At 38.4% G+C, this 27,753-nt stretch overlaps 2 protein-coding genes across 4 annotated transcripts in view; both read left to right on the forward strand.

Annotated features, from left to right (window-relative positions):
- The first annotated feature begins 870 nt into the window (after positions 1 to 870).
- prtfdc1b (phosphoribosyl transferase domain containing 1b) lies at positions 871 to 10,606 on the forward strand. Of its 2 annotated transcripts, XM_044369233.1 has the most exons (9): positions 872 to 1,092; positions 1,375 to 1,481; positions 2,459 to 2,642; positions 3,237 to 3,302; positions 6,282 to 6,299; positions 9,268 to 9,350; positions 9,578 to 9,624; positions 9,764 to 9,840; positions 10,037 to 10,606. In XM_044369233.1, the coding sequence occupies exons 1-9, from the start codon at positions 1,045 to 1,047 to the stop codon at positions 10,082 to 10,084; spliced, it is 678 nt and encodes a 225-aa protein (XP_044225168.1). In that variant the 5' UTR covers positions 872 to 1,044; the 3' UTR covers positions 10,085 to 10,606. The 2 variants fall into 2 exon arrangements, with proteins under 2 accessions (XP_044225169.1, XP_044225168.1); XM_044369234.1 differs by lacking the exon at positions 6,282 to 6,299 and having other exon boundaries at positions 871 to 1,092.
- Positions 10,607 to 12,473: 1,867 nt separating this feature from the next.
- The window catches only part of arhgap21b (Rho GTPase activating protein 21b), a 39,807-nt gene continuing 24,527 nt past the window's right edge, over positions 12,474 to 27,753 (forward strand). For both annotated transcript variants that reach the window (XM_044367522.1, XM_044367523.1), the window contains exons 1-4: positions 12,474 to 12,722; positions 13,662 to 13,864; positions 22,100 to 22,282; positions 22,464 to 22,485. In XM_044367522.1, the coding sequence (XP_044223457.1) occupies positions 13,790 to 13,864; positions 22,100 to 22,282; positions 22,464 to 22,485 (280 nt within the window). In that variant the 5' untranslated portion in view covers positions 12,474 to 12,722; positions 13,662 to 13,789. The remainder of the gene's footprint in view (positions 12,723 to 13,661; positions 13,865 to 22,099; positions 22,283 to 22,463; positions 22,486 to 27,753) is intronic.

Consider the following 27,753-nt stretch of genomic DNA (forward strand, 5'->3'; position numbering starts at 1 on the left):
AAATCAGCTCCGTCCTGACTGGCTACAACGTTATAACACTGCTCCAACATCAGAATCAGCTTTATTGTTTACACATAGAGGGGATTTGATTCCGGTTTCTAGTGGCTCTCAAGATACACATAGACATACAGCCAAAACAAGGACAGCAAAGCTGAACAAAGAGAATAAAACATAAACATATCACATTATGTAAAAGCAAGTAGATGACAATAATAGATATATAGGCTATATGTAGAAACAACAAATGGACAGCATACAATGTCTATATACAATGTTTTTGTAAATAGGGTTATAAGTAGTGCAAAGGAGTGTTAGAGTATTGAGTATTGATGGGCTCTGTAATGAGTTACTTTATATACATACAGCATATGGTTATGTACAGTATATACAGCCTGCTTGAATATATATTTGACAGTGATGGATGATATGATATGTATAGATGTTATTGCACATTTTGTATTTTAAACTAATATAAATATGTATAATTTGTAGGTAGTGGATGTTTTAGTGTTACATCAATGCAACAATCATACTTATACAATATAATACATAGGCAAATAGTATAACTTATAATAACTAATTTTATGTACTTTAATTTACTTTTAAATGTTGAACACAGGACTTATAATAAAGTACTTTTACATTGTGGCATCGCTACTTTTACTAAAGTAGGTCTCTGAGTACTTCCTTTGTCATTGGATTGTGTGTTAAACCTCCTGACCGGCCTCCCCTCGCCTATTGATCATATTATATGTATTGATGAACAGCCACACATTGACAGTCGAGGAGGGGGTGGGGGGGTGGGTCGCCAGTAGCAGACCTGCAGACGTGTGTTGTGTTAGAGCTCCCCTGGCGGCCGCAGCGCTGCACAACACAACACAAAGGGGTGCAAAATGTCCAGTCACCAGAAACAAACTGAAAACATTCCTTCACCCCGATGCTCCTCCTCTCCCTTTCCCTCCCCGCGGTGCCAAATCCTTGTGAAAGCTTGCACCACCACTTTTTCTTGAGACAAGGGGCCTTTTTGTGTCGGCGGAAAACAACATGGCAAACATCGCTGTCCAATCCGAGGGAAGAAGCGGCGGGATTGTGGTAATTAAATAAGAAAAACCGGACAGGGAATGGATATGTTTCTAACAAAAGTTTACTCATTCATTGATGCACACACATACACACATGGGCTTGGTTGCAGCGGAGATCAGATATCTTTGCGCACCTTGTAGATTTATTTCCTTTGGAGCCACATGTGTCTCTGATGTTGCTGAGCCAAGCACGTCTGCAACTTTGTAGCAAGAGTCAAACATCGTTTGTGTGGTTTTACTAGTTACAGGCATAAACTGCAATATATTATTTGTGTTCATCTTTATCTCCCAGATTAACGATGACTGGCCAGGCTACAGTTTAGACCTGTTCAGCTATCCTGCTCACTACTCCGGAGACTTAGACTGTGTCATCGTCCCACATGGCGTTATTATGGACAGGTATACAACACTATATTATTTCTTGCTGTCTAACAAATACTGTGTTGAAGAGCTGCTGCGGGCTACATGAGCTTTCCAGATGTTTCTGCTGCCGTTCCTCAGGTTGCATTAAAGCTATACTACGTGGCTTTTGACAGATAAGATGATTTAGGGGATGTCACTCATTCTAGACTTTATAGTGTGATGCTACAACGACACAAAATGAAAAATACACACTATATACTGTAATTTTGATACTAGAAAATGTAATCTGATTCTTGATCTTTGCCCGACTACTCAGTAATAGTAAATTATGTGTCTTTATGTTTTATTCAGTGAGTACAGTATAGTTTGTTTTAGCAATAGCAATATACAGTATATCACTAATAGAATAGTAACTACTGTTATTCACTCTATCAGACAAAACTAAACATTTGAAGCGGGAATTTAAATGACAAATTTTCCTACTTTTTAATTAAAATTTGCTCAATCATTCATTAGATCCACAGAATTCTGTAAAATGAGAACTATGTGTTCTTCATAAACTAGTTCTTGAGAAAAACTGTGATTTTTTTTTTTTTTCAAAAATGCAAAGTTAAGACATTGTTAAGGAAGCTATATACATACATATTCACTTGTTCTTTGGTCCATGGCCTAATCTTCCATCAACTTTAATTTAAATCTATTAACATTTGTTTGATATTCTGCTAATTTACAAAGAACAAGCAGCACTAAAAACATGGTGGATGTACTGTAAAGGCCACTATGCTGTCCTCGTGATAACAGCTGGAAATTTCTGGAGGGTTGTGTTAGCCTACACACCTGGATCACCCACAACCCTGAGCTAAAAGCCTGTAATACAAGAGTACAGCTTTTATGTAGAGGGAAATGAACATGTAATACTTGCATCATTAGCTCAGAGAGCTCAGTGTCCTTATGTGAATCAAACACGGTGTGAGCTGTCAAAGAAGAAAATTCACTTTTCACATTGTTAACAGAACAGAACGTCTCGCACGAAACATCATGGATGACCTGGGGGACCATGACATTGTGGTGCTGTGCGTGCTGAAAGGAGGCTACCAGTTCTGCGCCGACCTGGTGGACAGGATCAAGGCACTCAGCCGCAATTCCAACCGCACGATCCCCATGAGGGTCCACTTCATCCGCCTTAAGAGCTACCTGGTGAGCCTCTGTCCATTGCGTGATCGAAGGCACTCAGACGCTGACAGTTTGGCTTAAGTAGGGGTGTGGGAGAATGGAAAGGCACTTTTCATGCTTAAGATTATCAGTCATGATGGTTGTGAGTCCCATGACTTAGTCAGAAGATGTGTGAGTTATACTTTATACAACATTATGACAGTGGTATCTTTGTGTAACTTTGCCATGACCGTGCTGTTTTCATGTGGTCACGACAGCCCACGCAAAGGAGAAAAAACCCACAGATTTTGAAACGAGTATTATGCAATTGTGTTGTTCTGTAAAATACATTTTGACCTGAAATGCATCATTTATTTCAAGTTCAAAGACGATTCCTGTCCATAAATGTTCCTGTCTCTATGGAAATTATCAATGAAATGCACAATAATGTAGTCTCATCATCAAATTATGTGCTTTACTTTACTGATAGACATTTTATCAGAGTAGCAATCACTTCTTTTAAATGGAGGATTTGTTCACATTTTTCAGAAAAGCATATTTTTCACTAGCACTATCAGTCACTTTCACTAGCACTAACAGTGTCTAACAAATATGTCTCTTGGGTTTTTACTTCCACAGAATGATCAGTCAACAGAGGATCTTCACATACTTGGAGCAGAGGATCTGTCTTTTTTAAAAGGAAAGGTAATATTCTCATCATCTTTGAAAACAGCTCATTTATTAAGTCCAGCGAGACATTATAATGAGCTCAGTTTACAATAAGACACACACTCAAACAAGTGGCATGGCAAAGTATTGATGGATGGCAGCCTCAAGAGGGCAGCCTTCCCTCTAATCTGCCTTCTCCCTCTCCATCCTGAGGAAATGGTTGAGTGCTTCTGTAAAGGAGATCGAAGATGGCAGTTTCTGACAAACCCACCAATGATCAGATACCAACTGTTTTCTCTCTTGAGCCACATGTAATTGGTAAAAAGGCTTCTCCTGCTTTATCTCGGTGGAGGCTAAATGTTGCATCAGAGTGTAAATGGGAGGATATGTTGATTGGGTATCACAGCAGATCAGGAGAATGACACAGACTCACACTGCTCATGTGTGTTTCTGTTTATCATGTTATCACAATCAACTCCTCACTGAACTAGAGTGTGTTTGTGTGTGTGTGTGTGTGTGTGTGTGTATCCTGTTACCAAGCTCTGTCAGCGTGTTTGATATTTACTAAAGGGTCTTGATCAGACAGTATAGACCAGTGATTCTCAACCCCTATAAGGGGTTATGAGATTAATTGAAGGGGAAAGGCAAAGGAATTTCTGGGGTTGTAAATAAGAAAAAGCAAAATTCTGTTGCACAAAAATGAGCTTTATTTTTCAGACTTTTCTTTCCTATTCAAATGAAACAGTCTGAGAAGAGAAAATCATTCTTTGATTGAACTTCTCACAACTCATAGACATGTTCTTTGTGATGAGGTGCAAGTAGACTTAGCTTTGAATTAAACAGTCACAAACAAAACAGTTTAGGAGCCACTGGTAAAAACAATAATACTGTACTTCTACAGTGTTGCAAAAATGATGGTGAATCATAATCACCTTGAACCCTGGAAATGTAAAAAAAAAAAAAAATCAAATGTGTCTATTTTGAAAGTAGAACAGTCCTTCAGTACAATGTATGCAGGAGACGAGGCCCTGTTTGTTTGATACAGCTAGAAAAACAATGCGGAGAAGGCATTGTTTTTGTACTTAGAATTTAAAATGTGTGATGATGTGCACCATAATTTTAGATTCAATCAGATTTACAGGTTGTGTCTGTGTGTTTCTTCAACTAATGAAGACATCAAGAAATTATGCAGTGTGTATATAAGTGCTGACCTGTCTGCAGCTTGTTTGTATGCACTTTTCATTTGTAGCAATGCTGGCGGCGCGGCCACAAGGATGTTGTACAGACTGAAATAGCATGAGAAGTATTGGATGGATTGCCATGAAATTATGTACAGACATTCATGGTTCCCAGAAGGTGAATCACAATGAATTTTGTGATCTTTTACTTTTTATGCTAGCACCACCATGAAGTAGCCATTTGTGGTTTTGATCAGATAAAGTGCCATGACATTTGGCTCAGACATCATGTCCCCCTCAGGAAGAACTGTGATAACGTTGTTGACTTCTCATCTAGCAACGTCATCAGGTCAAAGTTTGAATTTGTGCTATACTTTGATTTATGATCAAATAGCTTTGTGTTTAGTGCTAATTAGAAAATATTAGCATGCTAACAACATGTTAACATTATACCTGCTAAACATTACCATGTTAGCATTGTCATTGTGAGCAATGCTAATGTAAGCATTTAGCTCACGGCACCACTGTGCCTCTAGTGAAGCCTCGTAGAACCGCTGTAGACTGTTAGTCTTGTTTTTCTCTCCGCACATCCGTACATATCTGTGTGTGTGTGTGTTTGTGTAAACAAAGATAAATGACTCAACCTACTACAGAAGTCATAAGTCAGCGAGAGTATTCTGATATGGTAATATAAATCAGCTGATCCGAACACTCACAGTTACACACACCCTTTAACTGAACACACGCTCACACATGTACACACGCACACTAAATCACCCTGTAGCCAGGCGTGGCATAGATGCCTGAAACATGAATAGGATATGATGTAGTAAGCTTGAGTCATTGTCGGCTGCTTTTCTCACAGTATTTTAAGTTTGCTTGTGAAATCCCTGAGCCCCTTGTGATGTACAACTAAATTTAGTCTTCCGTTTGTAACTGAATGCTGCGATGTTTTGCTGGAAGAAGTGAGATGCGTATGTGACAAGGAACACATTACATAGTTAATCCTTCACCTCCCCACAGTAACAGACAGTGGCTTCCTCTTTCTGTATGGGCTTTAATATAAATAATAAGCTTATTCTTTTATATTCCTCCCAGGTTTACCACCCTCTACCTAAATCTGTATGAATAATGAGGCCTAAACAAAGCATGACTGCATACTTGAGTGAATCCTTTGTTTGAAAAGTAGAGTACACTGCATACATTTGGCAGTTTGTTTTGTTATCTTGACCTAGCTAAGCTGAAGTGAAGCTTGGATTGTGACTCTTAATATAAATAGTGCCCAGTTGTCTCCAGTTGATTAGACAAACATTTGCAGAATTTCAGCAATTTCACTGTGACGTTCAAAGAAGGACTGCAGGAACACAGATTTCCAATCTGGATGAGGCTGACATATTTCTGCTGAATTCATTTCCATGCGTAATAATTGATATCATAAAATGTAATAAAAGTCTTACTGATGTAGTGATTGGTTTAATAAATGTGATTGGGTATGGCTCAGTTGATAACCCATGTTTTAACACTTCTTCCTCCACACGTTTCCAAAACAAGATGCTCATAGATTATGATTTCCTTTTAGAGTTTCCTTTTCAGTTGTTGCAGTATGAGAAAAAACTTGCAGTACAGGTTAATATGTATTCAAAAATAATTTTCACTGTTATTTTTAACTGTAAATGAGTACTGTGTTGCTGTTTAGATAACCATCTGTGTAGCTTTTTTTACATTAGTCTGTGTTATCTTGGAATGTCTGTGTGATTGATCAGAAGATACAGCAGCTTGTTATCGGTTCCTAACCAAGAATACTTGTTTGCTTCCCTCCCCAACATGCTCTCATAAGAACGTACTGATTGTTGAGGTAAGTCAACCATGTTTTTTTGCTTCTTTATTTTTCCTCTTCATCAAATAGGCCTATTGTATTTCTTGCAGTTGTTGGCTATCCAGGTCAAGAGGAGCTATTTAAAGTTTTCTTTCCTTTTCAGAACCTGAGTTCAACATGTGGGAAACTTTTTAATTAGCTGCCCTACATTTGAGAAATCTTTGAGAACTTGTTTTCCAACCATTATCCCACGGTAAACTTTCTCTTGTTAGCAGCACAATAATTGAGTCCTGTAATGGGGATAGGTGCACTGTGAAGAAATGACATTTGCAATCAAGAAATCGTTTTGGTTATTCAGTGATGACTGCTTACTTTATATAGACATGATTTAACATTTTGAAACTGCAGTCTTTAGTCAATGCTCAGACATCTTTGAATATGCCCTTATAGTCAATGAATTACTGCAACTACTATTGCAAAGTAATGGCATTTTTACTATTGCAGTATTTCAAATTAATCTTTTTTTTTTGACTATCTGTGATTTATTTGATTCTTAAGTATCACAAGTGTCTTTTAGATATTGCAGTTTTTAAAAGGATTGAAAATTAACACATTTAAAGCTGCTCTAATCAATATTTTTATTTTAACAATGGATGAAATGACTATGTATAATAGAGAAGTTGTCGCTCATAGTGGCAAACCCACAGAGAATTATCATCTGACGTGGTTCACCTCAGCTCAACAGGGCTTTGATGCATCTTTGGGCTCATTGTTTTGGTATTATGACCTTCATCTTTACTGTTATGGTTCGCTCTTGCCAACGTTGTTTCCAGCAGCAGGTGGCCATTTTCAGTAAAACTCTGATGAACCCACGGTACACTTATAAACTGTATAAAAATAATGGATGTAGCCACTGTGACGTCACCCATTGGTTTGTGGACTCATTTTGAAGCCTTGAGTTTGGCACTTTGACCATTGCCATCTTGGATTTTTGGAGCCAGAAGCGATGAGAAATGACAATATTTGGATGAGAGAGTGGATCTGAACCTAATGCTAGCTGCTAGCTTGGTTAGCATGGTGAGTTTACAGTCTATGCTTAACTGTGATAATGCTAACCAATTTTCTCTAGCGAAAAACAGGATTAAAATGGGAAAAAACTGAACATCTGACTCGTTAGAGGGTCTTTTAGTACAACCAAATGCGGAGTGAGACTTTTTTAGGCAATCAAAATGTTACAATTAACCTTCATGAACTGAAAACACACTGAAATAGCGACAGCTATGGCTATGCTTATAATCTGTGGTTATATGGTAGTGATTTGTCAATCACAACACAGCCATGCCCTAAACATACCCTGCTTTATCGTCAAATTTAAATTAAATGAGACCATAATTTACAAAATGAATATCATGCTGTATTGAAGATCACATGAAGGTAGCGATTGAGACCATAAACACATTACGAAACGGTTTACTGAGGTAATAAATCAAGTGAGAACAAGGGTCATTTCAGACTTCTTTTTGGAGCCAGTACAGTACACTACCTGCCCAACACGTGACTACAAACAAACAACAGTGACTAACTGGTCTGATCCTTTAGCAGGTAAAGAGCCAGATATTGCCTTCAGGAGTTGGTGGAAACCAAAACAGAGCTAAAAGGAGAGTAAATATTGGATTTCCATTCATCCGGTGACCGAGACATGACTCCAAAGTAATGCTGAAGTTAAATGGTAATGGTAAATGGACTGTACTTACATAGTGCCTTTCTAGTCTTCCAACCACTCAAAGCGCTTTTACACTACAAATCACATTCACCCATTCATACAATGGGTACAGGGGCTACCATGCAAGGTCCCAGCCTGCCCATTAGAGGAAACTCACCATTCACACACACAGCACAGCAATATGGGGTTAAGTATCTTGCCCAAGGACACATCGGCATGTGGACTGGGGGAGCCGGGAATCGAACCGCCGATCTTCCGATTAGTGTATGACCCGCTCTACCTCCTGAGCCACAGCTGCTCAGTGTTTGCTGGATGTGTAAATAGGCAACCGTTTGCTAACGTGTCAGCCAAATCAACTTTATAAGGTGATAATATGTCAACGTTGTCTTTACAGCTTGGTGTGCTGCCTCCAATTGGCCATAAAATCAATTAATACAGGTTTAGTTACTGTGATTGAGTAACATTTTCATGTACCTGTACTTTTTAATTTCTGCTTTCAGCTGTATTACTTTTGATGGGAGTAGTAAGCTTATCTATGCTTAAATGGGCCAGAGCTACACATCACAGTCTGGATGATGTGCCATTTAGCTGTTTGTTTTCTTTTCCTCACTGACAATATGTGGAAAAAGCTTTTGCATATGAAACATTTTAAAAATACAGTCTTCAGTTAGGGGAGCAGCACTGTATTTCAGAGGGATATAAAGTAGAGTGTATTGATACTGCAATAGTTAGGATACATGACTAACCAAAATTAAAAAGTAGAATAAAATGTTCTTTTGATTTTTTTTTTTTCACCTATTCATACTTTTTGAGTAATATTCAAGTCAAAAAATTGCATTTCTACTTGAGTAACAGGTCACTCCAGTGCTCTTTTCACCTGTTTTTACCCTCCGCTCAGTCTAGTCACTATTGAAAAATGTTGAGTGTAAGTGTGTATAGGCAATCCACTCTATATGTAGGGCATGTTGACATACATTTACATGACAAAGATGACAAAGCATACTTCAGCGACTACATTCGACCACTACTACCCCTCGTCCTAATGCGAGAGGTCAGATGTGTTTTTGTGACAACATCACATGTTGATTTTTAAATTCTCTTTTTCAGTAGAAGTCAGTTTTTTTTAGAGAATGCTCGTTTTATAACTGGTAATATGGGTACAGTGTGACCAACTTCTTCATTTTCACTTGAATCACACTGTGAAATGAATCTATTTTTGACTGAATTTCCTCATTAGCAATATCAGGCCTTCTCAACCCAGTTTTTCTATCTTACATTTCACAGGCCATAGTAGGCACCGGAAAAACAATGAAGACTCTCCTGAAGCATGTTGAAGCCTTCAGGCCCAAAATGATCAAAGTAGCAGGGTAAGTTATGGCTGTATGGCCCACTAAACAAAACCAGCCTAGTTGAACTGCTTTGTGAATCACTGAATTTCCGCCTTCCAGTCTAGACAGTGATAGAGACAAAAAAAGAATAAGTGTCGCAGGTTTCAGGTGGTACGGTTTTAAAATTAATTCTGCCCCTTGACAACCTATGCGACAGGTGGGAGGGGATATTCTGTGCTAAAGTCTGCTTTCATTTTTTCCCCCAGATTGCTTGTGAAGAGAGTGCCACATAACACAGCATGCCTCCCCGACTGTATGTATCTGACCAACCCTGTTATGTGTTTATGAGTCAGTGATTCCGTCACATTTAAAACAGTTGAAGCTTGTTAGTCAGTGAGTCAGTGGTCTATGGTAAAACTTGCAGTTAATGTTCCTCTTGTCTTTGATTTCAGATGTTGGCTTTGAGATACCCAATCGTTTTGTGGTTGGATATGCCTTAGACTACAATGAGTATTTTAGAGACTTGAATGTAAGTGAGCACCTTTTTTTGTGATTCGAGACAACAGTGGTCCTGTTTACGAGGAAGTGCTCATGAGAAGAGTCTGTTAACACTGCCTGTCATGCAATACGTCATTTTAAAGTAATGTACTGTAAGGATTATGGTAGATGTTTAACTTGCCCATATTCTCCAATCTGACTTTGTTGTTTGTCCTCCTTTTTTTCAGCATATCTGTGTGATCAGCGAAAGTGGGAAGACAAAATATAAGATTTAAATGAAGGACGGCAAAAGAGGCGACTGTCACACACATGTCATCTCACAGCAAGCCTGAAAATTTTTCTTGGGATGCCATTCACTTACAGCTGCTATCATGATATTTGATCTCTAGCATCCCTGTTTTGTTATAACATTCCTTCTATGAAACGTTTTTTCACAGTAGACAGACATTTAACTGATAATCTTAGCAAACAAGCACGTTTTCACCATGTTTTAAAGTTGCAACTTAATTCATGTTTACAGATTCTGATTAAATATTTAATGCTAGGATCCTGCTGCTGTTTGCTTTAGTTTCTATCTAATGCAAATGCTCCTTGTATGCAATGTAAGGGACGTGATAATCATGATCTGTGTGAATGTGATGAGGAAACTCAATTTTAGCTTCTTCTGTACGTTGCCTTTACTAATGTTTCAAAGTAGTTCTGTAAACGCTGAGAGCAATAACTACCTCTTTTTGGTTTTTCAGTGTTTGAGGTGCAGCAGAGTAGTAATTTAACATACAATAAAGTATTTTTTAACATTTCTGTGTTCTAGTGTAATGTGTCACTACACTATTAACATTTTTTAAATGATTTTATAAATGTATTTTCAAATGTTTATAAAAACTGTTTAAAGCGGTGTCCTGGTGGAGCTCATGAGATACAAAAATCTTGTGTACCTCACATGTTTTTCTTAGGCTGGTGATATACAAAGGAGGACTCTGATCAAAACGTCTTGTTGAATGTTGTGTTTTAATAACTTTGTTTTATACAGTCCTTGCAGTGTATGTTTTATGGTATTAAGCTGGTGTTTTGTTTTATTTTTTTACTGATCATAATGTTACAGAAAACTGACTCCTTCATGGACTTGTCAGTTTCCCTCCCTAAACTTTTTGTCAACTGCTTGTGTCTTTTTGATTCCAAGACTGACCAAAACTGCATCCTGAAACATGGCGAACTTGGTAAACATCAGGTTGCCATTCATGAATGAAAAAATAGGTTACCCACAAAAGAACTAGTAAAAGGAACAAAAAGGAGTCCATTGTGTTGAACTGCTGTGTTCCTACACCTGACATATGACTCCCAGTCTTTAAGCAGGGAACGCCAAGCGCTACAACAAGACCGTTTTTCTGTTGGTACTGAGGTCTGCTGGGAATTACAGTGAATTGACTGTCTGACCTTTTAACAGAATTTAGGTCTGAGGATAACATCTTGGTGAAGCAGTCAAATAGTATGAAACAAATATCCTTGTGGAAGAAGTATTCAGATCCTTTACTTAAGTAAAAAGCACAGAGGTATTAGTAGAAAAATGTACTTAAAGTATCAAAAGTAGTAGTAGTATGTAGTAGAAAAATGTGAATGTTGAATTGATTATTACTGATGCTTGAATGTGTAAATAGCATTTTACTGTCGTAGCTGGTTGAGGCTAAGCTCGTTTTAGCTATTAGTGTTAGTGTGTCATTTTATAGCTGATATGTTTATGTAAAAATCTGCTAACTTGCTGTTAAATAGATGCAGTGGAGTAAAAAGTACAATATTTTCCCCCTGAAATGGAGTAGACGTATGCCAAAAATGTAAAAAAAAAAAAAAAAAACCCCATCAAAATAGTACTTAAATACTTGAGTGTTTGTGTAGATATTTAAACACTTTTTGTGGGAGTAGTTAAAGATGTTTTGTCTGAAATTGGCCAAAAATTGTTAAGTTATTTAGCAGGTTTATATCCACAGTAAAGCCACTGGAAGTAGAACTGGCTGGACAGGACAGCTTTGTGAAAGTCTCCTCCCTAAACTGACCTCTGCAACAAAAGCTGCCAATCCCAAGAACAGGTGGCCCCTTATGTTGGGAGAGGAATAAAAGGGACATTTGTCAGGGCCCCGAGAATTTGAGCACTTTTTTAAGTCTCCGGCTTCATTTAGTGTGTAGTAAAGGGAGTGTCCGCTTTTTTTTAAACATTTAATTTGAATTATCTGCTAATGGCAGCACGATGAGAGCAAAGATTATTTGCTGTGTGGAATGTGTGAACTCACATTCCTCATCCACTGCCATCCACATGCCAGCCCTGCTCGACCTCACTTTGAACCAGGACATGTGACTCCTCGTCCAAGCCTTGTTGTTTAAATTAAATGAAAACGGACAGCATTGTGAAAAGCAGTAAGTGAACTGTGGACTTAATGAACAGCGTGTGAGTGTTTCCTATAATTTCCCCCTGAGAGAGAGAGAGAGAGAGGGGAAGAGAGAGTGACTGCTTGGTCTCTCTCGGCTGGGTTGAACTCCGTTGGCTGGAACGGTTGAAAAACACAACCTTTTAGAAGCGCAGCGGTGTCTTTTTGTAAGCTCGCACGGGATTGGTCCGATCAAATACTACGCCGCTTCTGATTGGCTCAGAGTGTCCTGTTGACCGAAGGTGGACTCCCAGAGAGTTGGAAACGCTGGAAGCAAAAAAAAAAAAAAATTCCAGCTACAGAGCTGCACCATGCGCCTCCCCTGAGTGGGGTTGGAATAATCACCGGGAAGCCGTTTGTACTCAAAATATATTAAATTATGACAACGCCTGACCATCTTGGAGCTCCCACGCTATGGTTATACTTCGTCTCCTCGCTTTCATGGACAACCGCCGCCGCCGTTGCCCGCCTGTAATGACGCTTCTCAACTACACAGGTAACTTTGTTCAAACTCCAGCCGTTAGCATGGATGCTAACCGCAGCGCTAGCAGCCTGTTGCCGCAGTTGGTTTTTGACTGTTGCCTTTTTTGTACCTACTTTACAAGCTTTACAGGTAGCGTTCTCAAAGTATGTATCGTGGAAAATGGCTACAGCGTCTCATATCGATATTTTTGTGGTGCTGTTTTATTAAAAGTAACAAAGGAGAAGCTACTTTAGTTGGTCGTTTGAGAACAACAGCCCGACACGCTCTGTTCGTGCCTCCTTTGACCATCGATCTCCACAAAAAATCCAAATTCACCTTCTTTAAATCACGAAACCGATGTTATTAGTAATAAGATATAGGGAGTATAACGTACTTAAGTGATTTATACCTATAACCTCGGTTTTATGGGTTTCTTGTAACTTAATTTCAAGTATGACGGACATTTATTTCGCCCTGCCTCCCGTCTGTATTCACTTGTTGCTGGCCATTCATTATGCAGTGTTGACTATCCACGTTGTTGTGCTTCAAGCTGATGACAACAAGCCTTAATAGTTTCTGCATGAATAATGTGGTGATGATGTTGTTTGCTATCACACCACTGTCTTCAGCTTGTCTACGAAACTTAAGGTGGTAACTTAGTTAATTAAGTGTACTTTTTTTGCCCAGCATCCCGGTCTAAAGCTTTATAAAATCAAGATATAAAAACATCAGGTAGAAAATTGCGTTAGGCTAAGGGCTGTTGCATAATGTTGATTGTCCAGAATTAGGTAGGGATGGTCCACTATTATGTGCGTTAAACAACTGAGTTATTGCCTCATGTTGTTTTACAGCCCTTTGAGCAATGTGAGAAGTCATACCTGAGCCATTAATTCACAAATCCGCCTTTGATTTTAAACAAATCTAAACGCATTAATAACCCAAGTTTTTTCATCCCCTCTCTCTCTCAAACAGATGGATTAAGAAATCAAGCAAGAATGAAGGTGTGAATTGGACCGACCGGAACATATTACATTGCATCCTGCTGGAGATACCTTTTCGATGTGGGCGTTCACAGATAACAGGATTTTAAGTGAAGTTGAATGATGGCATCACGTTGGGTTCCTTCTTGTGAAGATGATGAGAGACAACAAGCAAGATCCTCTTTCTGTAGTGAGGTAAATACGACACAAGCCAAACCTCAGACTTTGTATCTTAGACAATGGTCTTCATAAAATAATGAATTAAATTATTCAAATGGTGATCATAAAAGTTATCTCTGTTTTGGGCAGCTGATTCAGTGGTTGTAGTGTCTTCACTCTGTTCAGTTTGGTGTGGGGGAGTAATGGGCTTGACACTTTGGCCCAGCTGCTTGTGCATGTAACAGCTCCTTTCAGATTGTTTTCTTCTTTACCTCACCAAAGCTTCCCTATTTTGGTTTGGTTTTGATTGTTACAGACATTTGTGTGGAGACATGTCACAAGTTTTTCTGAGGGTTTTTTTTTTGTTGTTGTTGCAGATGAAGAGAACAAAAGACAGGTTTTGCTTTCAGAATAGTTTTTAACGTGATTTGACATTTTAATCAAAGTCATCTCTGGTGGAAGTGGGAGGAGACAATATTTAGCGTTGAAGCAGTTTATTCAAGCTGTCTTTCAGATTTTTAAGCTGTGACCCCTCTAATACCAGACAGGACACCATCTGCTCCTCTGAAAGCTTGTCGTCTGAATGAAGACCTTCATGGTAAAATAGGTAGCAACCCATACTCTTTGAAATGGAAGGACACCTATTTATAGAAACTGTAGTTTTCTTTCATTTCCCGTACCAACTTTAATCTAATATTCAGCTCCTCATTTAAGCTTCCCTGCCTCCGTGTGAAAAGTCTGTAAATGAGGGATGTAAAGCTCCTCATGTTGTCACTTCTAACAGGCTAGATGTGCTGAATTTGATCTTACATCAGTTGAACAGATCACAGAGGAGCAAAGTATCCCTCAACAAGATATTAAAGAAATTAGCCAATAACAGGCTCAGTGTTATTAGATTTCTTTTTAATCTAGTCAGTTGTGTGTTTTTTCAGAGCCTTGAAAATGATATTTGGGGAAGTCTAAGAGCATAAAACAAAAATAAGAACACTGCACAATGATATTTAAACATAGCAAACAAGGATAACCTGTAACGCTGTAAAAACAACACACACTGGAGCCCATTCAAAGGTCATACTGCAGAAACATCTTGTATTGCATCCCTGTCTTTTTCACTGTCACGGCAACCCCCCTCTCCCCACCCAAAAAAGGTGATGTGCTTAATGTCTTAACTTCTTAATGAATTGAATTAAACAAATTTAATTCTTATGCTTAAAATGTACATGTCTCCTCAGAAACTCCTGGTTATAAACAGGTGCCAGTATTTATTTTATAAAATGTTGCTAAATTAGTCAAATTTTCAGTGATACACCTTGTTGCATTTTATAAAATCTTTTACATACATATGAAACATGTTTTAGAAGTTGTTTTGCTACAAACGTCAGTATAGTGTGAAGGAAAACCTCAGTTCAGCCAGTTGAAATCCCTCTTTTAGCAGTCCCTCTAATAAGGCTACCACACAAACCAATTCATGTGCTAATTTTGAGCCGGAAACCCCCTGGAGTTTCTGGTCCTGGGATTTTCTGGAAATGATGACACTTTGGATTTGCAGATTTAAGAATTCTCCTATCTGTTTTTTAATCTCTTTTTTAAACGTGTCTCTGCAATAAAGCAACTTGTGATGGTCTTAGTTTATGGGAACTGGTCAAAAGATTTTGATGGTAAATGGGTGTGCCTTTTGTTTTCATTCAGAGAAAGCATGGCCCTGATGGTGTTGTAAATAAGCAGCTGGGATTAAAAGAAGCGGATGGGTCACGGTCCCAGACATATTGAAAGCCATTTAGAGATCCTCAGCAATTGCCTTTAAAAATGAGTGGAACAGATGTTGATATATCACTGAAAAATATTTAGTAGTATTAAGAGAATGTATCTATCTGTTTTTGTTTCTCTATTTAAAAAAAAAAAAAAAAACCGTATTTGACTTGATAGTAAGGGTCTGTCTGTTTGCTTGTGTTATCTTCCACTGGTAGCTATTTTCAAATGCTTGTAAGACAACACATACACATCCTCTGACTACTGCACCAGTCATGCAGTTTTGATTTTGATCTTTGGCCTGCTAGTTAGTACTTGTGTATGATAGCTGAAATTTGGGCTGAAAATAACCTGATATCTTGATGGAGGAATAATTAAATAATTATCAGTTAATCCAAGTTCAATGTGTGGCTTCTGCTGGTGGTTTTAATTATTTCCTCCCTTTTTACACTGGAGCGTTTGTCTGCTTTATCAACTGAATAGTGCATGGTATTCAAACACTGCAGCTGAATGCTGAATCCAGATTTCAGACAGAGTGGGCTTCATGTCTCCTTCCTCTACTTAGATTCCTCTGGTCAGATGTTGAGTTTGTAAAGCAGATCTTGCTCATTGGTCTGTTTTTTTTGTCTGAAATGTCTGTGGTAGTCTTTTCTATATTAGCTGAAGGTCCCATTTGTGTCAAACCATATCAGTGTTTCATGAGTCGTCTTTTTCATGATTCATAATACCTGCTCGTCAGCTTGTTATACCTCAGTAGAATGACAGAAATGAGAGTGGAGTGAAATAGATTATTGTTTTGGATGATGAAGCATGATCCATATTTAGCTCTGTAGGGGGCTATTGACAAACAGACCCGCCCCTGTCCCCATAATCTTGGCCTCATTAAAGCTCAGTGTTTATCTCATTTAGACTGGCTGCCTTTTACAGAACCCTCTGCGCAGGCATTGTATGGCTAACTGATGGTAATCGGAAGGGAAAATTGACCATCAATTGGATAGAAGAAGTCTGTTACTTCCTGTTGCCTTATGGTCGTGTCTGCAGTGTCTCAGGGGAAAAGACAGGGATAGGATATGTGATTCAGTTTTTCCTCATTGCATTTTCTGTGTAGTAAAAACATCCATGTCATCTTGGATGGAAAAGCCTGGGTACATTTTCTATGTTTTCTTAATAGCTCACCTATGAGTTTGAATGCTGAATCACAAGGGATGCATAAAACAGAAAGTGATATTTTAGAAAGCTAGCAGATGTTTCCTTTTGTCAGAAATGCTGCTCATTAAATCAATTCCTTACAGTTTAAATGACTGTTAAGAGACATGTGGTACTGGAAAAAACAATGTCTTTGGTCAAAAATCATTGTAAAACATTTTCTTACAAGCTAAACATATTTTTGTATTAACCACGTTTTGTTAAAAAGTAAGCATTAACTGCACAGCTTTGACAAAGCTTTGGAGAAAAATAACTACTATCAGCTGTTTTAGAAACTCCTCTCCTCAGGAAACCAAAGACATCAGTGATTTCATCCCATGGATGAGAGCGGGATGCATAAGCAGTCCAGTCTCATTGTTAAATGCAGCTGTGGGAAGTTGAATTGTCACTGTAGCACTAATTGCTATAGGCAATAGGCCCTTTTTTGCATTTTAAAAAAAGGATTTAGACTTACTCAAGGGTGATGCACAGCCTTCATCATTCTTCATTCATTCAGTGTTAGTATCTCCAGCAGATGTGGTGTGTCAACCATATGTTTTATGCTTTTGCTTCTGGGTTGTTTATCCTGGGTATTCTGGGAAATGTGGAAAAGCATAGTGAAAAAAGGATAATTAGATGATCGGTTTATATGCTGAACCACAGTTTAGCTCTCTCTATTTGCCTGTGACGGACCCTGTTTGGATGGGCAGTTCGTGGGGCACCTCTCTGTCCAGTACATACCACCACAAAGTACGACCTCAAAAATGGCTGCAGCACTGAATTATGTTTATTTTACACATTATATTATATTATAATTTTATATTATGAGTTCCACAAAGGTTATATGTCTGGGCTAATGGATTAGATTGCATTATATTGGACATGTGTTCATATCATTGTGTCCATTCACTGCATTCATTTAGGTCTACTGCCTGTAAAAACATTTATGAAACACAAACTATGAATGCAAACATCAATTTTAGTATGAAATTTGTTTTTTGTCTAACTTTGGTTTAAAAAAAAAAGTCAGTTTCCTGCTGTTGCAGAACCACTGATTATGCTTAAAAATATATCTTTAACATTTCATTTCATGTCAGAAGTATTGTAACATTGTAATATTGTAATGAAAGAGTGGCGGCATCGTAGAGTGACATCCTGAATGAATAGTAGCCCACAGGACTGTTCTGTGTCCCATATGTGTGTTAGAACTAGAAGTGTGGCGTGCACAAAGCAAACCACGTGTCCTCATAGGCTGAGTAATAATAATCTTAACCTTGTCCTACACTACAAGTCCGGAACGCCCAGGGCTCACCACTGGCCCCCTGTATCATTATCTTCGGCTTTTCACAGTTAAGTGCTTGGTTTGGACGGGATGTGGTGTAGAATTTAGCAGCCCACAGAGAACTAGGTTTCTTCACATTTTAAAGGGCTGTGTGTACTTGTGTGATGTTTTCAGAGCTGATGTCATGCGGTGCTTGTAATGTGTCATGTGGTGATGTCAGCAGAGGTTTTTAAACACACAGGCCATGTGGCTTGGTTTTATAATATTTGTTGAAAATGAACAGGGTGGAAATTCCAGTTTATTTTTCTGTGTGTACATAGCCTCCACATATCTACCTCCGTGGTGTATTTTTGTGTAAACAACTGTCCATGTAAAGTTATTCCCCTAAAATGTCTGATGTTAGTGGGTGGTACTGCCCACTAATCTCTCTGGTAGGGGAACCTCTTATGTAGTCACGTTACAATCACTCTGAAAATGACCACATGTACAGTACTCTGGGTTTAGCGCGTCACTTGTACACTCATACAAACAATGGACTATTTGTTGGCAAGAACAGTCTTTTAAAGATCATTAGAGTTATTTTATGCTCATTGCGTACAGATAATGTTTAACAGATAACGTGTACAAGGCAGCCTCAATCTAAATGACTCAGAGTCTGGGCTGGTTGCCATAGCTCCGTCAACATGACTGTACTGTTACATATGTAAGAAAATGTCTTACAGTATTGTCTGTAGCCCTCCATGGCAGGTCATTGTGGTTGTATGTAGTAGCTATGCATGTTGAGGAGAAGAAACAGTAAAAAAAAAAAAAAAAACAGCCACTGACAGTGTTGAACTGATGCCATTATGTGTTCATTTGATGTGTTTAAAGGATACGGCTCAATAAATCCCAGGAAAAGACCAAAACCAACAGTTTGTTAGTCTTTCCAGCCTCTCTCTTGCTCACAGCCCCAAGCCAGTTCATTCATGGGATTCTTTAAATGTGGGTCACGAATATGTACTTTCACTTTTAAAAAAGGCTTATAAACTTCCTAAAACCGCAGGGTGTGGTAGTTTTTAAGCAAATCTAACTAAAACGGGAGTAAACAGTGTATTGTATTTGGTGCTCCAGTGAGTAATTATGTGCAGCAGGACGGTGTATGTAGGTTGACTCAAAATAAACAACAGTTTCATTTTCATTGTAATGGTGGAACATGTGCAACAGTTGATGTGTTAATAGTTTATTGGAAAACAATAGAGGTATATGACACAGAGGATTAGGCTATTTCAGGCATTTGCTACACAGGCAGTACTTGTCAGATGGATGAATTTATTGTTGGTTGTGGTGTTTTTCATGGGATTTGTTGGCAATAAGAAAAATATAAACCACCAGACTAACCAGGATCTGGTGGTTTGCTACTGCCCTGAGACACAGGCCTGGTCACTGCTCAGATCCAAGAGATATCCAGCAGGAGAACAAATGCCTACTGAAAACTCTGTCCCAGCTGCCTCACCCAGTGCAAATATCAGTCTGACATTCTGGTGATTCATAAATGGGTGAGAGGCATTCATTTATGGGCTGTAGAGAGTAGGTGTGTATCTTAATGCTGTTCTTTGTAGCCCACTTTTTGTCAAGTAATCTTATAATTTTCTCCCCTTATTTGGATTACCTTTTCTTGTCCCAGTTAAGCATTATTAATCTAAAAAACAAATGAATAAACGTAAATGAATCTGGTCTTATCAGGTTTATACTGGAGGTCTGACTCTGTTCCCTCTTCTTAATAATAGCTGTATTTTTGATTAAGTAAGGGGAACCCATGTGGGAAATGCGGGTCTGGAATTTATTGACCTGGAATGTCACGACAGTATTAACTATGCAAGTGGCTATGATAACACTGCTTGGCATGTGTCTGTCAGGAGGCCCACACCCCCTTCTGTTGTCCACATCTAGAGATCAGAGGGCTGGAAATTGCCCCGTGCACTGGCGGCTAAATAAGATCCAGTAAACTGAGATTGGCTTGCCCTGGAGACGGGAAAGGAGCAATGCAAGCATTTCAAACATCCAGTTGATCTATTGTCATATCACCACAAGCGCCTCTACGGTTATAGATTTGAATGTTTGTGTGTTTGTGGTGTGAAAGCACCCAGTGCTCATACAGACGCTGACTTCAACTTGGAAGTGCTGCTATCAGAGAACAGCCAAAGCTTGGTTATACACGGTAAAACCTGTTTTGCTAGTTTCATCAAAATACATGGGTGTCAGCTGCACCTGCAGCACTGTTTCCCAGCCAGCCACAATAGTGGTGTGGGTCCTTACACACATGTTTGAACTCCTTTTATATACTGTATGCTCAACAGCTCAGGTTGCCACTTAAAATACGCTTTGTTTCAAGTGGTTTTTGTTACTACCTCTTTCAGAAATATATAGTTTAAAACCAGAAGACTTTGTTGTTGAGAAGCAGTAAAACTCTCTGCAAAGACACACTGAAACATGCTTTAACTTGGTTCTTTACTCCAGGCACACATTATATTGCTAATGGGCTACTGAGCACAAGACTGAATTTTCATTCTGTGACATGCTCAGAGCAACTGGACAAAACAAGTGAAATGTTAGTAGTTTGCCCTCCTTGACTAAGAAATTTGAGATGTGCTGCCTTTTTATACTTTTGGAGCATGCTCACTGTTGATCTTTGTTTGTTTTTTGAAATGTGGTCTGGCTCATTCACTACTTCCAGCTGTGTCAAGTGGGAGTGCTGCTCAGATTTATTCCAATCAAAATATACAGATCAGATGTACAGAATTTGTATTTTTAGTTTTGCAGTTACATTGACTAAAAGTAGACAAACCTTGTGATTTTTTTTGTTTATCATAGTTCAGTACTGGTTGTGTTAATATATTCAGGTAATTCATTCCAATTACCAGACATTTTACTCAACATATCTGCCCAGGCAGAGATAGCGTGAATGCAAGCTCATCAAATTCCTGACATTGTGGGGGAAAGTCTATGTTTCAGGGAGGGAGGGGGAGGGTTTGTTTGAGACAGGATGAGGAAAAAAACATTTTTTTTCATGTGGAAATACAGGACTTTTTGAACAGAGGAATTCCTGAAAGTTGGACTGGAACTGAGAATATGATATGGGAAGAACTGAGTAAAAGGGGGGTGTTGTTGAACACATGATACCACAAAGGTGTGAGGCTATAAATAGCCAGTAAACACAGGGGTGGATGTCCAAAGCCCTGAAGCCTGACATGCTCTACTCTCCAGCTGTGAAAATGGGACACCGTAACACTGGATAGCTAGTAATGTTTATCAAGAGCCCAACTTCAATGACCCTGTCCAACTTCATGAATGACTGACACTTATTGTTTATATATAGTAACCCCACTAAATATTAACTTATGTAAATTGCACATAAACGTAGACTTTTACTTTTTGTTTTATTCTTCCCCTAGATTTCATGTACTTTTTCAAAGAGGTTTGGTTGTTTCAATTTGATGAATGCCACCCGATTATGAGAAGGAGCTCTTTGGTGAACATAACTGCCAATTTGATAATTAAGGCTACCTGTTCCACTCCATTTTAGGGCAAGTTTCATTCTCAAAAATGTTACTCGAGAGTAAAAAGAGGAACAAAACAGTGCAAAGTGCTGTTGGAAATCAGTAAATGAAAGTGCTGTTGGAAATCAGTAAATGAAAACCTTGCTACATTTAGAGTGCCAGTAGTCGCATTAGGTGACCCTAAACCATTATAAAATGCAAAACAGATGTGTCATCAGTGCCGCACTGTGACAGAAATAAAGAGGGAATGGTTTGACATGCAGTTAGATACAGTTTTCTTAAATTACTCGTACGCGCCATTAAGAACAAATGAGTGGCTCTTACATGAAAGTGGTTTTGGATTCAAGCACAGTTATTTTACAACATTTGCACTTAATGAATTTCAGAATCATAGCCACATTTTCAGCAGAAATCTATCAGATCTCTTCCTGAATGTAAAAGTTAAAAAAAAAAAAAAAAAAAGGCTACGTGATTTCTAAAAAAAAAACAACTTCTTCCTCCACTTTTCTCTTTGTATAGAATGACTCTCCTGAGTGGAGAAGCTTGGCGGATTCTCCTGCAGCACAGTACCCAACAGAGGAGGAGCCGTTCTCATGGCCGAGACCTAAAACCGTGCATCTGCGCCGCACTTCTCAAGGGTTCGGCTTCACCCTGCGGCACTTTATCGTGTACCCACCGGAGTCGACTTCACACTGCTTCCCGGTATGTATGAGGATTGTATTTATTATTAAATTTGTCAGAAACTTTCATGAGTTTCATCCACCTTAGTATTGTTCGCCTATCATGTAAGATAACACTGAGTCAACAAAAAGTCTGATAGCCAAGTGCTAAATTCTGTGACCGTGAGCAACAAAGTCACTTGAACATTTCTCTGTTTTTACAGGAGGAAGATCATGGCCGCAGAGGTAAGCAGAAATTTTGGCTGTTCCTCTTCATGCTCGCCCTTCAGCACTGCTGAGTCAGGGCAGTGCCTCTGACTTCTAATGACTCTTAATCCATCCACTCTTTGGCTCTTTTTGCTTCCTTATGCGATGAGAACAATGTAGCTCCTGTGTGTCACTGACCTTTGTGGTGGCATGAAAGGTTTGGTCAGCACCACCTGTTTCTGTCCTGCACTGACCCACCTCTTCATATTGTTTCACTTTGTTGCTCTTGCTGCTTTTTCTCCCTCACCATAAATAGCCTGTCAGAATGGGATGGCCTCAATTTTACTGGGTTGTGTGTGTTTGACCCTCTTTCCCCTCTAAATATACCATTCTGTTTCTCCTCATAAGGGACCAAGCCTCACATCAAACCCTTGTCATAAATTTGCAATTTAACTTAGCTTTGTTTATCTACAAAGTGACATACCTTTCATACTTTGAGGAAGATAACTATCAAATGTTTCCTCAATCCTTATAAGAAATGTTTTTGGTTTAATGTCTTTGTTATTGCTCACAAAAAACACAAGACATTTATATTCCTTGGGGAGGAAAATTATTGTACAGGAAACCACCACTGTAATTCATCTGGCACATGATGAGGAAATAAGTTATTACATGAACAAGTGATCTTTGTGCTCATTATCCACAGGGAAACCCCATAAGTCTGTTTCAGCATTACTCATAGCCTGTCATGTACAGTTGTGAAAGTGTTTGGGATAGGGGTGGGTAATACCAACAAAATCTAAATTTTCAAAAATTTCAAATTTTTAACCTAAAACTACAATATCAATATGTATTGACATTATTTTATTATAGGACTATTGGTGGATTTTAGAAGATATTCTCACGCAAGACAATTCTGAGAAGAGATAAACATCAGTAATGTGATACGATGACCTAACAGGTAGAAGCATTCATAATTGATCTCTCAAGCTAGAACAGTTTCAGTCTGGACTTTGTGTTTCATGACTGTAAAGCAACCTGAAAGTCCATAAAAACACAAATTTAAGGGATATCAACCTATTACAATAACCAAAATCTAAGATGATATCTGGTCTTATCACAATATTGATATTATATGAATCTATCACACAGCTGTAGTTGTGGATTTCTCAACTTTATGGGGCAACTAACCATGAAGGCTTTTGTGTGGTGTGAAGTTTAGACACCACTCATTAGAAAGCAGAATATACAGGATGTCACTCGGTCATCTGCACATACTGGCTGACACATGCTTGAATTTGTTTATAGTCCTGAACAAATGATAATTGTTGTCAATCCTGTAGACACACACACATCCACCAAGGCATAGACATGCTGTTTAAAAATCACAACGTAGCAGTTTGTCTTCATAGACTGCTTTAAATAGCAAATGACTTGTGATGTATACCATCTGCCCATAACCACATGATGAAATGGTATCGTGGTGTCTCTGTTTAAATTTTGAACTCCATTTCTGTGATGCCTTTGTGATTTTTGCAACAACAGGGAAATGCTAGAAAAATTTAAAATATCATGTAACACTGCAAGAGAGATAGTTTTCATTAAAGCAGTCAAGATTTATGTTTCACCCAAAACATAAAACACTGTTGAAGATGTAAAGCGTTTAGCCTGGAGCTTTGCTGCCTCAGTCTGAGTACGTCAGAGAATATTAAGAATCCTCGCAGTTGCATAATGCTGGACACAGGGGCGTGTAGGCAGCAGGCCAGAATTGAAGGGGGGGGGGGGGAGACAACCTGGGAAGCTTTCAGTACAGAATGAGCGAGTACGGTCACTGTGCCACACCAAAGAAAAATCAAATGGAATGAAGAGTCGCACACTCATACCTCTAATGCAGTCTCTTCAGAATAAAAACATACATTATCGATATGATAACTTTGGATAGCCTCTAGATCATTTACACTATGAAAAAGCTCATAAAGTTTCATTAATATACCATCTGGAAATAGATTATATCTAAGATTGAGGACTGTCAAGCTGCCCTCAGCTGATAAGAAATTTGCTCTTTGCTCACCGTGAGGTAGAGTACAGAGCGTAGTGTAGACAGTTGGTGCGGAGGCAAAGCGCAGCACATAGGAAAACAATGGCACAGCCAGAGCAGAGCGGTTTTACTGCTGATCATGTGTGGGCACCTTTAAACTTTAGAATGGCAGGCAGACGTACAGGTAGGTATATGAAGGAGCCATATTTAAGTCCATTAATGCTCCACATTTTTGCAGATAAAAATAATTTTGGAGCGCAAGTAAGAACAATATTAGCTGAAGAGAGAAGATAAGAGAAGAAGGCAAGAGTTAGATGCAGTAGAGTCAGAAGGCCAGGCTTTAAGAAGGTGCTTCATCACATAGAGACCCTATCATGTGGAACATTATTATACAATGTCTATGTATATGTAGGGTAACTAATAAGGTTTTTCTCAAAGAATAGTTCTAATGATTTAAAAAAAAAGTAATATCTAAATATTTTTCATATGATGAATTGGGAGGTTCAAGAATGAAAAGCAGCACTTACACTGTCCTGATGGCATGTTGGATTGTTATAAATTATAGCACGATGTGGAAAACAAGAATTACTAAATGTTTGTCATCCAAAAAATCATAATCACTCTGAGGAAGTTCATCAATTTGGAAAAACTTGCCAAGAATTCAACATCTTTCAAAATCAGGTGTCAGTAAAGGTTAACCTTTTTGTTCCCTAAAACATTCTTGTGTATAATCAGACCTATTTCATACAAATTTATTAATGGGTGAAAAATTTCTTATTATGATCAAAAAACAGTAAAAAAAACATTGAATAGCTCATTATTTAGCCATCTGCGTGTTAATTGCCCCATGACATCATTGATCATTCAAATGGGGTGGCTTTATCTGAGGAAGGTAATATACGCCACGTCGATTTATGAACAAAAACATTGCATCAGAGTTATAAGTGTGCTCATGAGTTATGAGTGTTATGTGTTGTCCTTCCACATTGCAGCACCACCATCGATTCTTTTATTGCATTAGAGTCTGCTGCTGCCTAAGACAAAGCTCTTCTGTCACAGCTCTGGGGTCAAATTTGGGTGCACTTGTGATCTAATGTTCCCTTGTCATCTCTTCAGTCATTTTCACATCGAGAAAGGCTGCCTTTTACCTCAATCACAGCTGTCATTTAGTCTGTCATTTGGTGTAAGTGCTCATTGTGTGCAGGCACGGTTGTTAGTGTTCATTTTGAGACAACAAGGACATTTTTATAAAGGGCTTTATTCAGAAAAATATTTTAAATTAATTCATTAGCTTTATAGTAAATGAGCATAAATATGAGACAACTACAATATAGGCTAATTGTCGTCTTCTTTCTCTGTTCACATGATTAAAATAGAGCAGTTGAAACCTGGATAAATTTATTCATGTTCTAAGACATGAGAAGTTTGTTCTGCGGTCTTATAGGAACACTACCATTTTGGGAATTATGCTCATTTTGTTAGATTAAATTTATAGGGATGTCCTGATCAAGTTTTTTAGGCCCCAATCTGAATCCTTTATTATTGTGAATCTGCCAATAACAGAGACTGATCCAGTACTTCTATTTACCTTATATTTAAATATGTATCTGAGACATTCAAATACTAGGTGTTGCCTACTACATTTGGTGCACCTGGTTCCAAAGTATTATGTTGATAGGCTTAAATTATTGATATGATATGATTGAATTGGGAGAATATAACTTTTTAAATTGATGTATTGTGATCAGCTAGATTGTTTTACCAGGGAAGTCTCCTCTTTCTGTTGGAGTTTTTTTTCCTGTGCAGTATTTGGCCAAGGGCAGACACCGGCATGCGGGGAGCGCACAAAGCTGACAACAGCCAAGTTAAGTTTGGCCTGTCATCAAGTTACTTGCGGATTTAACGTTAATTATTGACAGTTAATATCCCTGCTCCTGGCAAACTAACGGAAGCAATGGTCAGCTAAAATAAGAATCCGCTACCTGAATGAATGTTTTGTACACGCCCTTTGTTTATGGGAAAGGGAAGACTGATAAAAGTTTGAGTCACAGCTCAGCAGTCTATGTGAATTTATATAGTCTCACTTTGGTTCATAGGGTGTGTACTTCCTAAAATGTTTTTTTTTAGATATGGTTGGGTGCCATCATCACTAGGGAGGCAGTGAGTCTATGATTTCTATTGTTGGGTGGTGCCAGGGCAGTCCTGTAGGAAAAAGATAAGTGACACTGATTTGGAGTACTGTAAAAACAAAGCACCATTTTACCAATTATGCAGTTTGTGTTAAATTGATATAAATTGAAAAATACAAAATATGAATAAACAAACGTTTACAGTTTCAGATGTTATTTCATGTTCTTCAAGGTGGCAAAGACAAAATCAGTGAGCTCATTCACAGTTCAGGAAAGAAGCTGAAAACCCCACCATACATTGAAATGTTAATGTTGGCTCATATGTGGATTCATGAACAGCTCCTTTGTGAGAATGGAGGTGCAATCCTATAACATACCACTAGAGGGAGCATGTCTCAGTGCTGTAGTTGTATGAGACTCCTGTTGCAGTATTACATAATATGAGTCCCCAGGATGTGATTCTGCATGAGTAATCTCGTTTGGAAGAGGGGAAAAATGGAGCACAAGTGCGTCTGTGTTCATGCAGTTTACAAAGTTTTATAGATTATTACTTCAAGAGTTTCATTTACCATTAAGTAATATTAAGCCACCTGTTTTCTTGTTTCCCTTTCCTCATTCCTAAAACACAAAACAAATTACTGGTAGTTTTGGGTCTGTCACAGAGCCAAAGGTCATATTTCTCATTCATGTATTAATTTAAAAACACTAAGGATGTTTAACCTCTTTCATCAAACTTATATTATTTTTTAACTATCACACCTGGTCCCTATCCACTGTAGTTTGTGTTGAGTCGTGCGCTAACTCGCTACCAGAATGTTAACTACCGAGAAAGGATTTTAGCCGCTCTTTGGCTGTGCCCAGAGCTATTTCTCAGTTTATAAGGAAAGAGTGGGAGTTGTGCAGCTGAGCACACTGTCACTCCACCTTCTCTTAGTCTCTTTCTCTCACACCCCTCCCTCTTTCTTTTCTTTCCTTTTTTTTTTTTTTTTCTGCGGCCATGCAGCTGCTAGGAGACAGGAACAGCATGAGCAAACAGGTTTTCCTCTCTTTAGCTGCTTTTATCCACCTTCCTAAACCCACACAATTTCTCCCTATTGAGACTTTTTTTTCTCAGAACCAATTAACTATCATTTCTATTCA

This window comes from Thunnus albacares, chromosome 12 (genome assembly GCF_914725855.1).
Source record: "Thunnus albacares chromosome 12, fThuAlb1.1, whole genome shotgun sequence".
In the NCBI taxonomy this organism is placed as follows: domain Eukaryota; kingdom Metazoa; phylum Chordata; class Actinopteri; order Scombriformes; family Scombridae; genus Thunnus; species Thunnus albacares.

What these genes read in the sequence shown, in the direction of transcription:
- prtfdc1b (XM_044369233.1), top strand. Translation starts at nt 1,045, where the DNA reads ATGGCAAACATCGCTGTCCAATCCGAGGGAAGAAGCGGCGGGATTGTG. An exon ending in CATGGCGTTATTATGGACAG is followed by an intron (nt 1,482 to 2,458) that starts GTATACAACACT and finishes CATTGTTAACAG; the next exon opens with AACAGAACGTCTCGCACGAA. An exon ending in CACAGCATGCCTCCCCGACT is followed by an intron (nt 9,625 to 9,763) that starts GTATGTATCTGA and finishes CTTTGATTTCAG; the next exon opens with ATGTTGGCTTTGAGATACCC.